We start from the raw sequence: 14,387 nt of genomic DNA, 5'->3' as shown, positions 1-14,387 counted from the left end.
GGAGAACATCTTGCAGGACATACCGAAGGTGGCCATCTATTTCGACGACGTGCTCATCATGAGACCCACATAGAAGATATATATGGATAACCTACAGGAAGTGCTCCGGCTGTTTTCCCATGTAGGTGCCCGGCTGAAGAGGAGCATGTATTTCATGCTAGAACGGTTGCAGGGTGAACAGTAATGGTTTACACCAGGTGGAAAATGAGGTTTGAGCAATAAAAAGAGCCCCAACCCTGAAGAACGTCACTGCGCTCCGGTTATTTTTATATCTAGTCGTCTACTATGGGAAGTTCATTACCAACTTGGCCACTTTGTTGGCTCCGCTCCAGTGCTGTTGAGGAAGGACCAGGAATTGTGCTGGGGACCTTAGCAAGAGAAAGCCTTTGTTGCTGTTAAGAAGTGTCTCGTCCATGCAGCGTCTTGCACATTATGATCCGACTAGGTCCCTAATCTTGATGTGTGATGTTTCCCTCCACCGCATCAGGGCGCTGCTCGTACATGGATGGGACAACGGCATGGAAAGTGTCATTGTGTTCTCTTTGAGAACTCTGGTGAACACAGAGCGACATTACACTCCGATAGATAAGATGTCTTGGTGGTGATCTTCGAGATAAAAAAGTTCCACCAGTACGTTTATGGGCGACATCTTCTCATTGTAACCACCATAAGCCGCTGCTCGCCCTCTTCACGTAGGACAAGGGAATCCCACCAACCGCATCGGCTAGGATCCAATGTTGGATGCTCCTGCTCGCTGCATACCAGTACTCATTCCAGCACCACCAAGGCACACCAATTGTTCATGCGGACACCCACAGCTGTCTGCCACTGCCTGTGAGTGCCCCGTCCCCATGCACACCTTGTCCGTGACGACTGCTCAGGTGGGCAGATGTGGGATTGGCAAAATGTCACCTCCTGCTGTTGAGCGGCAGGAAAAATAAGGCCCTTCCGGTAACCCAGGAGAAGCTCCAGGGCCTGTTGTCCAGAGGTTCGAGGAGCTCAGTGTGGAAGACGGCATCATCTTGTGGGGAGCCCAATGACCATCGACTCCACAAGGTCAGGAAGCCCTGCTCCAGGACCTTCACAGTGCCCACATGAGAGCATCTAAATTGAAAATGTTGGCCCGCAGGTATGCCTGATGGCCTGGTATTGATGGGGTCATCAAAAGTGTCATGTGCAGCTGCCCGGCATGCAAGTAGCATTAGAAACTCCCACCGGCAGCCTCCCTTCATCCTTGGGAAAACCGCCATGACTTGAGAACACCAGGGACGCCCATGGGTACGGCTACACGCAGGTTTTGCAGGACTGTTTGTGGGCTCTATTTCCCGTGAGCTCGTGGATGCTTACTTGAAGTGGCTAGAGGTGTGTAAGATGGCCTTCATAATGTCCAGGGCCATGATAGAGAAGCTCCAGGGCATTCTTAGCACCCATGGAATCCCTGAAGTCCTGGTAACAGCTAATGGGACACCATTCACCAGCAAAGAATTTGCCGTATTTATGAAGTGGAACGGCATTTGGCATATTCGAATCGCTCCATACCATCCCTCCTCCAATGGTTTAGCAGAAAAAGCAGTCCAAACCTTCAAGAGGAACTTAAAGAAGCAATTCACTGGATAGATTGACACACGACTGGTGCGTTTCCTTTTTATTTATCGCACAACGACCCATGTGATGACGGGAATCGCCCCGGCAGTGCTATTGTTGATTCGCAGATTCAGAATCTGACTGAGTTGACATTTTCAAGTCTCGGCAGAAAGGTAGAGGTACAACAGGAAACGCAGAAAAGCCGCCATGACTTGAGGACATCTGGGCGTACATTTTACTCCAGGGATGCGGTCTACCCTCGCAGTTGTGGTAATGGAGAATTGTGGTTCCCAGGAGTAGTCCTGGAACGGACGGGTCCAGTCTCTTATAAGGTCTAATTCAAGGGAAGGTCCACTGCAAACATTTGGGCCACCTAATGAAGGGGATTCCCACACAACTCGACACCCGACCGGCAATATTGGCGTCTCCACTGCGTTAGGAACCACCCCTCAGCCTGGGTACCCAGCCATCTGGGTCACAATGCCCAAGAGCGGGAGGAGGACAACTCCAAGTCCGGCATGGACGCTGAGGAAACCTTCCGGAAGACGACAGTGTGTCACGGACTGGGGTCTCAGCGGTAACAATTCGCTGGTTGGCAAATCGATACACTCCACCCGACCCAGAGCCGCAACTGGCGGAAGCTCAGCCGCGGGCGAAGTGCCACACAAGGCCCCCACCATTGGCGGCTAAAGGGACACTTTCGGACTTTGGCCGGGAAGGGTGTTATAACTCCCACGGGGAAACCATAATTGATCTCCCCGTGGGACTCGTGGAGTACGAGCTTTCCAGATAGGGGGTGGAGGCCACCCGCCTGGAGCTTGTTATATACTAATATAAAAGCTGACCCAAAGCAGGACCTGGTGTGGTTAGTTCTTCCAGTAAGGACTGTACTGGGAGCAATATGCTGCTTTGAACAGAACTCTATAAATAGTTAAATAATTTAATGTTCATTTACCACCGGCATCCTCAAGTTACTAAAAGAACTCAGTAGCCCGCTTGAATGGTACCCTTTCCACAAGCATTCATTCCCTCCACCATCGACGCACAGTAGCAGCAGTGTGTACCATCTACAAGATGCACTGAAGGAACTCATCAAGGCTCCTCAGGCAGCGCTTTCCAAACCCGCAACCACTACCTTCTAGAGGACAAGGGCAGCAGATACACCATCACCTAGAAGTTCCCCTCCAATCACTGGAAATATATCACTGATGCTGGGTCAAACTCCTGGAACTCTCACCCTAATAGCACAATAGGTGTACAAATGCCACATGGACTGCAGTGGTTCAAGAAGGCAGCTCACCACCATCTTCTCACAGTCAATTAGGGATGGGCAATGAATACTGGCATAGCCAGCGAAGCCCACATCCTCAGATGTCCACCGTCGTCATTCCCTTTCCCGCTGTGCCACAACAATCACATCCTTGTCAGCAGCCCCTCCCCAAAAACAAACAACAACCCCATCGCACTCCCCTGCACCAACCACCTGACCACCCCACACTGTGCTCCCATTAACTAGCCTGCCCAACTAGCCTGGCAGCCCCCCCCCCCCCCCCCCGTAGCCTGGCAGCCCCTGCCAAGGCCTCCAAAGCTCCTACCCCCCACTGATTCCCCCCCTCCCCATTCGTACTCGCCCACGAAACATAGAAACAGAAAAAAAGGTGCACTCACCTTGATGGCCCACAAGCATCCTGCCACCAAGCCCAACAAATCATCTCAAAGAAGAAAAGCTCCAACAATCACCAAAAGAAATACTTCACACCTCCTCAAAAGTTCAAATGCCACCTTCACCTGCCAGTCCATTATCTCTCAAAAGTTCCGTCACCTCCTCTGGAGTTCCAAAATAATATTCCCGATTCTGGAAGGTCACCCAGAGGCGGGCCTGGTACAACACTCCAAACGTCACCCCCTTGTTAAAGAGGGCAGCCTTGACCCGGTTAAACCTGGCTGCTCTCTTCGCCAGTTCTTCGCCCAGTGCTGGTACACCCACAGCTTGTTCCCCTCCCAGGTGCATTTCGTCGTCTGCCTCGCCCATCGCAAAATCTTTTTCTTGTCCAGGAAATGGCGCAGCCGCACCACTATCGCCTTCGGTGGCTTGCCCGCCTGCGGCCTCCTTATCAGCACCCTGTGCACTCAGTCGACCTCCAGGGGCCAGTCGAAGACCCCCTCCCTCATCAATTTTTCCAACATCTTGGCCACATATGTGCCGCTCTACCACCCTGGCTAGGTCCTCATGGGCTTCCTTCCTCTGCTGGCTAAACTTCTCATTTAAGAAGTCCACCAACTGCTCCATTGACAGGCTCTTTACCATCCACCAGCCACACCAGTGGAGTCTCACTTTCTTCTACTACTCCTGCACCTTTTTCCATCCAAACTTCCACCCTACAAACAGGGAAAGGCCCCAAAAAATCCACCTTGGTGGGAGCTATCAAATGTGTGACCGCTCACTCCATGCCTACCACCATGTTTGTTAGCTTCTTGACCGACTAATTTAAGAAGCAGTGGCATGCGTCACTGAGGATCTGGAGAAGGCAATGACGGTCCCAATTCGGGTGGCCATGGATAAAGATGGACCGGCGGATAGAGGTACATGGGGTGACGATCCAGAAGGTGGAGGTGGCGTTCTCTGACCACAGTGATCGGATTGTCTCCTTGGAGGCAGAGATGGCAGTGCTGGCTGAGGAGTGTAGAGTGCTAATGGCCAAGGTTGACTATCTGGGGAAGCACTCCAGAAGGTAAAACCTGACAATCGCCGGGCTGCTGGAGAGCACCAGCCCCATGAACTATATGTCCAACATGTTCGGACAGTTGGTGGGGAGGAGGTCATTCGACCGCTCCTGTGTAGGACCGGACCCATAAATCATTGAGGCAGAAGCCCAGATCAGGGGAGCCACTACGGGCAATCATAGTCAGATTTCATTGATACCTTGATCAGGAGCGGGTCCTGAGGCGAAGGTCCATTGAGACTAGATGGGAAGGCCATGCCATCAGAATATGCCAAGGTGTTAGGGCAGATCTGGCGAGAAGATGTGTGGGGTTTAATAAGGCCAAGGCCATGCTGTAGAAGAGTGGGGCAGCACAGTGGTTAGCACAGTTGCTTCACAGCTCCAGGGTCCCAGGTTCGATTCCCACTTGGGTCACTGCCTGTGCAGAGTCTGCACGTTCTCCCCGTGTCTGCGTGGGTTTCCTCCTGGTGCTCCGGTTTCCTCCAACAGTCCAAAGATGTGCAGGTTAGGTGGATTGGTTATGCTAAATTGCCCTTAATGTCCAAAAAATGTTAGGTGGGGTTACGGGGATAGGGTGGAGGTGTGGGGTTAGGTTGCAGGTATGGGCTTAGGTAGGGTGCTCTTTCCAAAGGCCGGTGCAGACTCGATGGGCTGAATGGCCCCCTTCTGCACTGTAAATTCTATGTAAACGTGAGGTTTGGTGTGGTGTACCTAGCTCGACTTTGAGTAAATTGCGAGGACTGAGACTGTTATTTCAATGTGTCAGAGGATGCGAATGAATTTGTCAAGAAGCACTGTCTGGGCGTGAACTAAAGTGCTCGTGGACTATGCAGTTTGTTGTTTACTCATTGTTAAGTTCACCTGTGTTGTATCTTGTGGGGGATTTTTGTGATTTGGGGGAGAACTTGGGGTTGTGCCTGGGCTTGTTGGCAGATGTTCGTTCTGGGTGAATTTGGGGTTTATATATTGCACTATTGAGTTTTATTTTTGGTGGGGGAGGCTGGGTGTTGATTTTCCTCTAATGTTCTGAATTAAAGTTTGGTCTGGTCGGGTGGGGTGGGGGGAGGGGGGGGGTTGAGAGAAAGGAGATGTCTGCAGCTTGTTACCATAGGGATGTTTTCCTGTTTTTTTTAAGGTAATGAACTTTTGTTTCTGTTTTGTTTGTGTTTGGGGCAGGGAAGGGGGGAGGGGGTCTTGATTCTCTTGATTCTCATCAGTTAATTATAGAGGGAGACTTCAATTGTGTGTTTGGATGGATGGGGGGGGGGGAATGGAGAAATGGTGGACTGTTGCCAGTGATGATTCCTTTGTTTTGGGACTGGCTTTATGGGGGGTGTGGCAGCCATCTTAAGTGGGCCCAGAGCTGGCACTGGTTGAAGCACTGCTGGATTGCCCCACAGGGTGGATATCGCTGATCTTGGGTTGCGGGGTCCGGTTGATCACCTGGAATGTGAGGGGGTTACATGGCAAAGTAAAAAGGTCCTGGGTGTTTGCGAACTTGGGAAGCTTGAATGTGGATGTGTTTTTTTTACAGGAGACCCAGTGAGAATTAAGGATCAAACAAGGTTGCAGAAGGGATCGTTGGGGCAGGTATATCACTCTGGTTTTGATTGTAGGGTGTAGGGGACCCTTGTGTTGATTAATAAGAGGGTGGCGTTTTCTGTGGATAATATATTGGCAGACTCATGTGGAAGGTACGCAATCATCAGTGGGTTGCTGACAGGCACGCCATGGCGTTGGTTAATATGTATGCACCGAATTCGATGAAACAGTATTCGTTAAGAAGATGCTGACGTCTATTCTCAAGTCTGATCTTGATTCTCGTCAGTTAATTATAGAGGGAGACTTCAATTGTGTGTTGGATCCTAGATTGATGGGTCGAGACTCAAGTCTTGGAATCCATCAGGGTGGCGAAGAAGTTATTAATGTTCATGTAGCAGATGGCGGGGGGGGGGGGTGACAGACCTATGGAGGTTTAAGTTTCCAAGGCATACGGAGTTTTCTTTTTTTCTCACATCCATCGGGTCTACTCCCATGGGGTGAGGGGGCGGGAAACTCAACGGTCATTATATCAGATCATGTTCCCCATTTTGTTGGCTCGACGGGCCCCTGTTAGGGATTCCCGTGGAGATTGGACATGGCGTTGCTCGTGGATAAGAGATTTTGTGAGCGGGTATCCACTGCCGTTGGGGAGTATGTTGAGTTCAACAGGAGCGAGAAGGTTTCACCGTCCATCCTCTGGGAGGCTCTAAAAGTGGTGGTTAGGGAGGGGGAGGTAATCTCTTTTAAGGTGCATAGGGATAAATCTGGGAAGGTGGAGAGGCAGATTCCCGAGGATGACCCATGTACTTGATCACCCCGACGCCGGAGTTATTGCCGGACAAAGAAAATTGCAAATAGAGTTTGAGATGTTGTCAATGGGAAGCTAGCTGCGTCACTTGTAATGGTGACCCAGCTGCGTCACCTGAAGGGGTATTTCTACGAGTATGGGGAGAAGACCAGCCGTCTGTTGACTAACCAGCTGAGGCGCCTCCTGGGAGAAAATGCAGGTCTGGAACTCGGTGGTGGGATAGTTTCTGCCCCGGAGAAGGTCAATTAGATGTTTGAGGCCTTCTACCATAGGTTGTGTGAGTCAGAGACCCCGGAGGAGGGTTCATCAATGAAGTAATTTTTGAATGGTTTGATCTTCCTGGAGGTGGGGCAGGAGAGAAGGCAGAAGTTGGAGATACCGATACGGCTGGAGGAGATCATGAGCTGGATACAGTTAATGCAGTCGGGCAAAGAACCTGGTCAGGATGGGTTCCCCATTGAATTATACAAGCATGTTGCTGGTCAGTTGGTCCACTTCTGCTGGATTTGTTTAATGACTCTTGTGTCCCAGGAGCTGTTGCTGGCCACGCTGACGTAGGTGTCAATTTCCTTGAACCTGAAGAAGGACAAAGATCCCATGGAATGTGGGTTGTATCAACCTATTTTGTTGCTAAACGTTGATGCCAAGTTGTTGGCTAAGGTGTTGGGAATGAGGTTGGAGCCCTGCCAACCTGGGGTGATTTCAGAGGAGCAGACTGGATTTGTTAAGGGCCGGCATTTGTCGGCCAATATTAGGAAATTGTTAAATGTTGTGCTTTCGTCCTCCGAGACCAAGCCAGAGGTGATTATTTTGATGTTTGCGGCGAAGGCATTCGACTGGGTTGAGTGGGGGTACCGCTTAGTGATCCTGGGGCGGTTTGGCTTCCGGCCAAACCTTATTTCATGGATTAGACTTTTGTATACGGCTCCCACTACGAGTCTACGTACTAATGCCCTGAGTTTGAGTTATATTGAATTGAATAGGGGGACAAGACACGGGTGCCCTATGCCTTGGCAATCAAACCACTAGCCATTGCATTGAGTTGTCTCCGGATGGAGGAGGATAGAGCGTGGGGGGAGGGAGTATAGGGTGTCCTTCTATGCGGTTGATCTGTTATTCTGTATTACAGACCCTCTGTGGGGCAGATAATGGAGCTACTCAGGAAGTTTGGCTCATTTTCGGGATACAAGCTTAATCTGGGTAAGAGTGTCAGGGGAGCTGATCTGGGGAGGTTGCTGTTTCGTCCAGCCAAGACTAGCTTCTGATATCTGGGTACCCAATCATGGGCCACGCTTCATAAACTTAACTTTTCTAGTCTGACAAATGGGGTGAAGGCTGATTTGAAAAGATGGGGTGCCCTCCCTCTGACCCTAGCAGAAAAATAGACGGTGAAAATGAATATTCTCCTGAGGTTTTGTTTTTGTTGCAGTGTCTCCCAGTCTTCCTTCCCAAGGCTTTCTTTTGCAGGGTTAACAAACTGTTTTCTACTTTTGTTTAGGGTGGCAAAACGTCTCTGGTTCATGGGGCGTTTTTTATATGCTATTACAGGGCGGCAAATATCGATAAGGCGCAGGGGTGGGCCGAGGTTCCAGACTTTGTATGGGTGTGGATGGAGGAGGTTTTGTGCAAAGGATTGAGTCAGAGGGCTCTGGTCACAGCGCCACTCCCTTTTCCCCCTGCTAGATTCTCTTCTAACCCAATGGTGACAGCCACTTTGAGGATTTGGAATCAGTTATGCAGCATTTTAAACTGGGCTCCATGTCCCTGTTGGCTTCGATTTGCATAAACCATCGGTTTGTGCTGTCTGGTTTAGATACATCGTTTAGGGCATCGCAGAGGGAGGGGCTGGAGAGGTTTAGAGACATGTTTCTGTAGGGTCGGCTCGTTGGTCTCGACGAGTTGTTAGAGCAGTTCCAGCTTCCGAAAAGTAATCATGTGCACGTTTTTTTACGCAATGAGTTTCCTTCATTTCCTCTGGTCCCATCGCCTTCGCTTATGGATAGGGTCCTGCCCTTGGCCGAGTTGGGGGAATGTCTATGGGCAGTTGTTAACGATGGAGCAGGCATTGTTGGAGGAAATAAAGGGGAATTGGGAGGCTGAACTGGGTTTGGTCTTTGAAGGGGAAGTGTCGAGTGAGGCTCTACAAAGGGTCAATTTCGCATCCTCATAAGCTAGGTTAAGCCTGATTCAGCTCAAGGTGGTGCACAGGGCACATATGAGTGGGTTCTTCACGGAGGTGGAGAATACTGGTGAGCAGTGTTTGAAGGGGCCAGCGAATCACACACACGGTTTGGTCTTGCCCCAAGCCTGTTAGTTTCTGGGTCTCCTTTTTTGATACAATGTATGGCGTTCAGCTGGAACCGCGACGTTGGTGTCCACTTTTTGAGTTTCGGACTCGCTGGTGCTGCAGACGGGGACAAAGGCAGTTGTTCTTATCTTTGCCTCGCTAATAGCTCAGAGGCAGGTTCTGCTTGGGTGGAGGTCCCCAGTGCCGCCTAAGGCTTCGGCTTGGTTTGGGGATCTGATGGAATTTTTGCACCCAGAGAAGATCAAGTATACCAGTGTCGCAATCCGCGCGCGGGTGTTGGGTGGGTCGCCGAGCGATCGATCGCGGCGTTCCCGATCGCAGGAAGAAGTGCCCAACGGCCGCGACTGTCTTTTAAAAAGGCCGGCCGCGACCTGTTTTCAAAAATGCCGACCATCCTGTGCCTGCGTGCCCCCTTAGCTGGATCTGGCAGTACGCAGGCCCAACGGGGCAGACTGCCTCCTCCTGACATCGCGCTGTCCCAGGACCAGATCTTTTTTTTCAAATCGATGGAATTCTCCTGCCAGAAGCGGGAGCAGGGAGCAGGTCACGTGCCCCATACACTGACGTCATGTGCTCTGAGCGCGAAATTGCAGAGAAGAGATTCCTCCGTTTTGTAGCTGCCAGCAAGCAAGCAACAGGACTGTGTGAAGAACTGAAGATGGATCATTTTGTAAAGAAAGAAGTGAGGACCAGAGACACAAACAGACCAGGATCTCAAACAAATCTCCTGGAGAGAGCTCCTCAGGAGTGCCCACGGCAGGACAAAGCAGAGCTGGTGCGAGCTGTATCCAGAGCCACTGGTGAACAAACAATTAAGAAACTGAAATCGGGAACAAAGCAGGAGAAAGATGATTTTATGAGGAATGGGATTGTTAATTTTGCCAGTGCAAATCAGGATGCAAAGCCCATGTGTGTTATATGCAGGGAAGTACTGGCTAATTAAAGTTTAAAACCCTCAAAATGTCAAAGGCATTTGAAGACTAAGCATGACCAGTTCAAGGAAATTGTTGCATTAAAGGTAAGCAATAATGGTGCGTCGTGATGGTCGGACGGTGTGGGTCAAGAAGGTCGGCCAGCGTGGATCGCGACGGTCGGCCGGCTTGAGTGACAAAGGTCAGCCAACGTGGATCGTGATTGTCGGCATGGGTCCCAAAGGTCAACCGATTGGTAAAAGTGGGTCCCGAGAAGAGAAGTTTGAAAACACTGAAGTATAGCATGAGGGGTAAGTGGAAAGGTTCTACTCGAGGTGGCAGCCTTTCATTTCCTTTTTCAGGGAACCGGTTACCGTCAGCTATTAGGCACAGGGATTTGTTTTCTCAGTTGGGTTAAGGATTTGTTTACTTTATGGTGGGTTGGGGGCAGGTAGATTGGGGGACTGGGTAGCTGTATTTTGGGAATAAGGTGGAGCTGGGGTTGGTTGTATTGTTTTTGTGTTATAATTAAAATATTGTTTGAATAAAAATATTTTTTAAAATATGGTGGTGTAATGCAATGAGAAGGGAAGTAAGCTGAGAGTTTTTTAAATTCTTTCATGGTGATATTCAATCAGTGCTAGTTTCATGACTAGCTTTATATTCCAGATTGATTATTTAATTAAATTAACATTTCTACCATGGTGGAATTTGGACCCATTTCTCCAGAGCTTGAGCCTCTGGACTACTTGTCCAGTGACATTAGCACTATGCCACCACCTCCCTGTATTGTTCAAATAAAATAATTACTCTATGCTTTAAAAAATGAGAGAACTTGCTTCCTCTCTGATTGTGACTCTGAGCACTTTTATAATTTATAATAGTCAAATATATATTTTATATCTTGCCGGTAAAATTCCTGTTTCAGCCCATGATCGACTGCTTTTTTTCAACCAAGTACCTTCTTTTCATTGGTGCTGATTTGCCCTGTCAACATAAGGAACCTGTTGACTGCTGAAGTTGAGATCTATTAATTTCTAGTCAGCCAATGGAACATATCATCAGTTTCTGACCAGTAAGTATTAATTTATGCAATTAGTGCACAGATCGATGTGTATCCTTGCTTTTTTTTTTCCAGTATCGTTCAAAGCCTGATTTCTGCTGGCGACTGGCTCGTGCATACTGTGACATGCTGGAGCTATCGAAAGATGAAATGGAGAAGAAGTCCTTTTTGGATAGTGGTAAGCCAGTTTTTTGCTGTAATTTGTGCATAAGAAGGCGTTCAGTGTGGCTTCCCACAGTAACTTTGCTGGATAAGTTAGTGAATAATTGAACCATATTACTTGGTGAGCAGGGTTACTGGTGGATAATCTGAGACTGTGGAACCCAGTAAAAAGTCAATATCTTCAGGATAGGAGCAGTGTGGCAGAAAACATTGTAAGGTTTGAGGAGGCATGAGGGGAAGACGATGTGTGCGTGGTATTGTTATATCTGTTCTTTAAGCTTGTTTGCTGCAGTAAGTATTAATTCTGTCATGCTATATATTTTAATTTGATCTATGTCAGCTTTAAGAATAATAGAAGTCAAACCAACAAAATATTTTTTAAAGTAAAAACATTTCTCTTCAATGCCAATCTATTAATGCTGTTGGTCAAAATTTTAAAATTTGCATGAATTGATCTAGATTTTGTTTATATCAGGCTTGCACATGAAGATTTTTTTCTTTGCTATTTTCAAACAACAACAGCAGCATATTTATATAGTGCCTTTAATGAAACATCCAAAGATGTTTCACAGGAACGTTATAAAACTTAGTACGACACTGAGCAAGAAACGTTTGGTCAGAGAGGTAGGTTTTAAGAAGTTTCTTATTGGAGGAAAGTGAGGTGTAGGGAGGGCATTCCAGAATTGTGGGCCTTGGCAACTGCAGGCACAGCCACCGTTGGCAGAGCAATTATGACTGTGAATGCAGAAGAGGTCAGAATTAGAGGAGCACAAATACCTCTGAGGATTGTGGGACTGGGGGAAATGACAGAGAATGGGAGGAATTTAAAAACCAGAATGAAAATTTTAAAATCAAACATTGCTTGACTAGGAGCCAATGTAGGTCAGCGAACACAGGAGTAATAGGGGAACGTCACTTGGTGTAAGTTAAGACGAGCAGAATTTTGGATGACCCCAAGTTGATGCAGGACAGAATGTGGGAGGCCAGCCAGGTGTATGTTGCAGTAGTTAAGATTAAAACTTCCTGAATTACTCAAGCAGTCTTTTGACATTATATGGAATAGTTCATGGAGATATTGAGTACTACGGAAACAAGATTTTAGCTATGGATTCAAGGGATATCAGACCGAACAAAAGGCAGGGATATGGAGGGGACCGACAGATAACAGTGACCACTCAGTTGCTCTCAATTGTCATGGAAACAAAAAAAGGAACATCTTGCGTGAAGTTAACTGAAGTTTTCACTGGAATATAATATTTCACATTTTCAAAACATTTTAATATTTATTTATCTTTATTATTGCTATTGGGGCAGCACGGTGGTGCAGTGGTTAGCATTGCTGCCTCACGGTGCCGAGGTCTCAGGTTCGATCCCACTCTGGGTCACTGTCCGTGTGGAGTTTGCACATTTTCCCCGTGTTTGCGTGGGTTTCACCCCCATAACCCAAAGATGTGCAGTGTAGGTGGATTGGCCACGCTAAATTGCCCCTTAATTGGAAAAAAGTAATTGGGCACTCTAAAATTGTTTTTAAAATTATTGCTATTGGAGGAAAAGAGCAGTCATCTCTCTTTATCAAGGTCACAATCCCTGTAGAGGAAGTCTGTTGTTCAAATTTATTAATTTTACCTTTAGTATATGTTTAAAAGAAAATGTCAGTCTTCTCATTTCACTTAAGCTCCTGAACACTTGACCTAACACACCAGTAATAATGTAAATTTGAATCATAGAATAAAATCACAGCACAGAAGGAGTTCATTTGGCCCACTTGTGCCTATGCTGACTCTTTGAAAGCACCATCCAATTAGTCCCTTTTCCTACTCTTTCCCATAACAATTAACATTTTTCATTTTCAAGTACCTATCCAATTTCCTTTTGAAAGTTATTGTTGAATTTATTTTCCTATACTTTCAAGCAGTGCATTGCAGATCACCTTGATTCTCCATATTTTTTAAATTTATGTTGCCTTTTGTCTTAGATCTGTGTCGTCTGGTCACCAACCCTCATGTCACCAGAAGGTGTTCACTCTATCAAAGCTCTTAAGCTGGGGTTTAATCAGTGTTTCCTGAAGGTTTCTATTGTTTTTGTACTCTACATTTACATATCCATAGATTGAGTGCAGGATGAGTTACGGGGATAGGGTGCAGTCGTGGGTTTAAGCAAGTGCTCTTTCCAAGGGCCGGTGCAGACTTGATGAGCTGAATGGCTTCTTTCGGCACTGTAAATTCTATGAGAATTCAGAATGTCCAATTCACCTAACAAGTACGTCTTTCAGTACTTTGTGGGAGGAAACTGGAGCACCCGGAGGAAACTCACGCAGACACTGGGAGAATATGATCAGCCACTTGGACAAGTGCAGTTTAATTAGTGCTAATCACTGTACCACCGTGCCCCCCATGATAAGCCCAGCGCAAAGTGGAGAACCTCAAGGGGGCACGGTAGCACAGTGCTTATCACAGTTGCTTCACAGCTTCAGGATCCCAGGTTCGATTCCCGGCTTGGGTCACTGTCTGCGGAGTCTGCACATTCTCCCCGTGTCTGCATGGGTTTCCTCCGGGTGCTCCGGTTTCCTCCCACAGTCCAAAGATGTGCAGGTTAGGTCGATTGGCCATGCTAAATTGCCCTTAGTGTCCAAAAAGGTGGGGTTACAGGGATAGGGTGTGTGTGTGGGCTTAGGTAGGGTGCTCTTTCCAAGAGCCGGTGCAGACTCAATGGGCTGAATGGCCTCCTTCTGCAGTGTAAATTCTATGATCTTCTGATAAGGCACGTTACAGCCTTCCTGACTTAACGTTGAGTTCAACAACTTCAGACTGTGAACTCTCTCCACACCACAGTTGCCCCATTTTTATTTCTGTCCATTTATTTTATTTTAATTTCTTCCCCTCATCATTGTTCCCCTCCCCTTACTCCACTGTTCCTAGCTGCTCTTTACACACTGCTCACCATTGTTTGTCATTCACACGTTTTAATCTCTTTATGTGCCACTATCAGCACACTTCTTAACGTTAATCACCATTTACATTCCTTTTATATTCTGTCCTCGACATCTTTGTCTATCACCACCTATGGCTGGCCCCTGATCCAGCCCCACCACTCCATGCACTCCCCCCTAGAAATCTGACCCAATTTCCAGTTGTCTCTAGTTTTAACAAAGAACCATCCAGACTCGAAATGTTAGCTCCCTTTTCCCTCCACAGATGCTGTCAAACCTGCTGAGATTGTCCAGTATCTTCTGTTTTTGTTTCCGATTCCAGCATCCGTAGTAATTTGCTTGTATCTCTTCACACTT

The 14,387-nt window shown here is 47.7% G+C and overlaps 1 protein-coding gene across 2 annotated transcripts in view; it reads left to right on the top strand.

Moving 5' to 3' along the window:
- The window catches only part of LOC140398093 (regulator of microtubule dynamics protein 3-like), a 583,369-nt gene that overhangs the window by 116,733 nt on the left and 452,249 nt on the right, over nucleotides 1–14,387 (top strand). For both annotated transcript variants that reach the window (XM_072486340.1, XM_072486332.1), the window contains exon 5: nucleotides 11,015–11,117. In XM_072486340.1, the coding sequence (XP_072342441.1) occupies nucleotides 11,015–11,117 (103 nt within the window). The remainder of the gene's footprint in view (nucleotides 1–11,014; nucleotides 11,118–14,387) is intronic.

The sequence above is a fragment of the Scyliorhinus torazame genome, chromosome 2 (assembly GCF_047496885.1).
Source record: "Scyliorhinus torazame isolate Kashiwa2021f chromosome 2, sScyTor2.1, whole genome shotgun sequence".
Lineage (NCBI taxonomy): Eukaryota > Metazoa > Chordata > Chondrichthyes > Carcharhiniformes > Scyliorhinidae > Scyliorhinus > Scyliorhinus torazame.
Note: the sequence above shows the minus strand (reverse complement) of the source record. Positions and strands in the feature narration are given on the sequence as shown.